The sequence below is a fragment of the Rutidosis leptorrhynchoides genome, chromosome 4, assembly GCF_046630445.1.
Source record: "Rutidosis leptorrhynchoides isolate AG116_Rl617_1_P2 chromosome 4, CSIRO_AGI_Rlap_v1, whole genome shotgun sequence".
Lineage (NCBI taxonomy): Eukaryota > Viridiplantae > Streptophyta > Magnoliopsida > Asterales > Asteraceae > Rutidosis > Rutidosis leptorrhynchoides.
Genome location: NC_092336.1, coordinates 169,764,978 through 169,767,138, shown reverse-complemented (window position 1 = coordinate 169,767,138; position 2,161 = coordinate 169,764,978). Strand labels below are relative to the sequence as shown.

The following is a 2,161-nucleotide window of genomic DNA, read 5'->3' as shown; positions in this document are numbered from 1 at the left end:
CTTAAATAAGGACGAGATTTGGAGTCCATGCTTGTATGATATTGTGTAAAAACTGCATTCAAGAAACTTATTTTGTTGTAACATATTTGTATTGTAAACCATTATGTAATGGTCGTGTGTAAACAGGATATTTTAGATTATCATTATTTGATAAACTACGTAAAGCTTTTTAAAACCTTTATCTATGAAATAAAGGTTATGGTTTGTTTTAAAAATGAATGCAGTCTTTGAAAAACATCTCATATAGAGGTCAAAACCTCGCAACGAAATCAATTAATATGGAACGTTTTTAGTCAATAAGAACGGGACATTTCATAAGTAACAGTCAAGCTTGTAGTTTAATTGATTCTACTAACATAGAGATAAGTGAATATAAATAATGGCAGATGTTTTGTAGAGAGCCTACACTAACTTGATTTTGTGTTCTAGATTTGTGCTCAACATATCTTCCATGGTTAAAAATGCAGATGGTCAAGAATTACTGGAGAACTCGCATGAGAAAGAAACCACAAGAAAACAAAAAATGTTCATCTCCATCAACATCATTCTCAAATACCTCATCATCATCAACTTGTACTAATGACCCATCCGTTGATTCAATGCCCATGGATGAGACTAAAGAACGAAGCTTTTACGATACTGGTGGAATTGAAATGGTTTTATGTGGAATAAGCAGAAGTAACAATAATAGGAATACCATGATGAAACATGATAAATTTAATAACGAAGAACTAGAAGGGATTTATTCTATGGATGAGATATGGAAAGAAATAGATATGTTAGAAAATGAAGGTCTTAAACCGGTCTTTGATAGTTATAGTAATGGTGTGACAACTCAAATATGGGATTACTCATTTAGTACGAGTAGTTTTTGGATGAAGGATGATTGATGGTGGACAGCATGAGTTTAACACAAGTATTATATATTTATCCCGGCAACAAACGAGCTGTTAACTAGCTAATTAACTTAGGGCCTATTTCTTTAGGCCTTAATGGGCTTAACTGTCTCCATGAATTATTCGGTCACCAGACCTGTGTGTTTATTTACAACTTATTCCTTTAACTTATCCATATGAAGACATTAATGGTTAATGTGAGAAAGTGATGTCCTCCCCATATAGATGGGATTAATTACATTATTTTACTAAACTACCCATCTTCTATTTCTATCATTTATCTTCTCCAGTATTATTTAACCCCCAAATTGAGAATCAACATCTATCTACTCAATCAAATTAATCATCAATAATAGATCGGAGTTTGTTTATGAATTTCTTCATCGACCTATCACGTTTTTTTTTTGTCGATTTGGATCCACTTTAATCAAATGAAAAAGAGAACAAACTGTTCACGTTTGCTCACGGATTTGTTGTTGGTTGTTGTATGTAAAGAAAAAAAAAGAAAGAAGGATTCACTGGCGGCGATGTAGACGGCGGAGCTCTCGTTATCGGAGTCACCGAAAAAAGAAGTGACGAAGATGGAAAACATTTGTAGAAGCGAGATGTTCACATTTTGCTTTTTGGTGCATTAAATGTAAGAAATTTCTTTTAGGGTCTTAGTTTAAGGAAGAACAAATAGATATTTTGTTCATAAATTGTACTCCATATGTAACACGGTATTTAATTCCAGTATCTTCTTGGTGTGAAGAATAGTATTTATATTCTTCACTTTTTACTAATTGCATAAACTCATGATTCGATTGAGCACTGTGATGCCCCGTACAAAACCATCGTGTACGAATCATCAACAACATGATCATTACAAGGTCAAATACTATATGCTGTTTCAAAATAAGTTTGCATTCACGAATATAGGTGACGTCTTAACCAACGTCAAATGTTTAACATACGAAAGTGTGCTACGAATAGAAGGCATTAATAATAGTACGTGACCCATAGTTCGTTACAAATCATTATTTCAAAAGTGTCATAGTTTGAATGCAAAATAAATATTCATGCGGAGACATCTCTAAAAGCAGCGGCAGTCTACAGCAAGTCTAGTACAGCGGAAGCAATCATACCCTTAAGCACCTGAGAAAAACATGCTTAAAAACGTCAACACGAATGTTAGTGAGCTATAGTTTAAGTATAACAGTAATGTAAGGTAGGCCACGAGATTTCGTATTTCAAAACAGTATGAAAAGTATATGTTCAACCGTGGG

At 33.5% G+C, this 2,161-nt stretch overlaps 1 protein-coding gene across 1 annotated transcript; it reads left to right on the top strand.

The window, feature by feature from the left end:
• Nucleotides 1–461: 461 nt before the first annotated feature.
• On the top strand, nucleotides 462–890 carry LOC139841213 (transcription factor MYB48-like). Its single transcript, XM_071831442.1, has one exon. The coding sequence runs from the start codon at nucleotides 462–464 to the stop codon at nucleotides 888–890; it is 429 nt and encodes a 142-aa protein (XP_071687543.1).
• The last annotated feature ends 1,271 nt before the right edge of the window (nucleotides 891–2,161 follow it).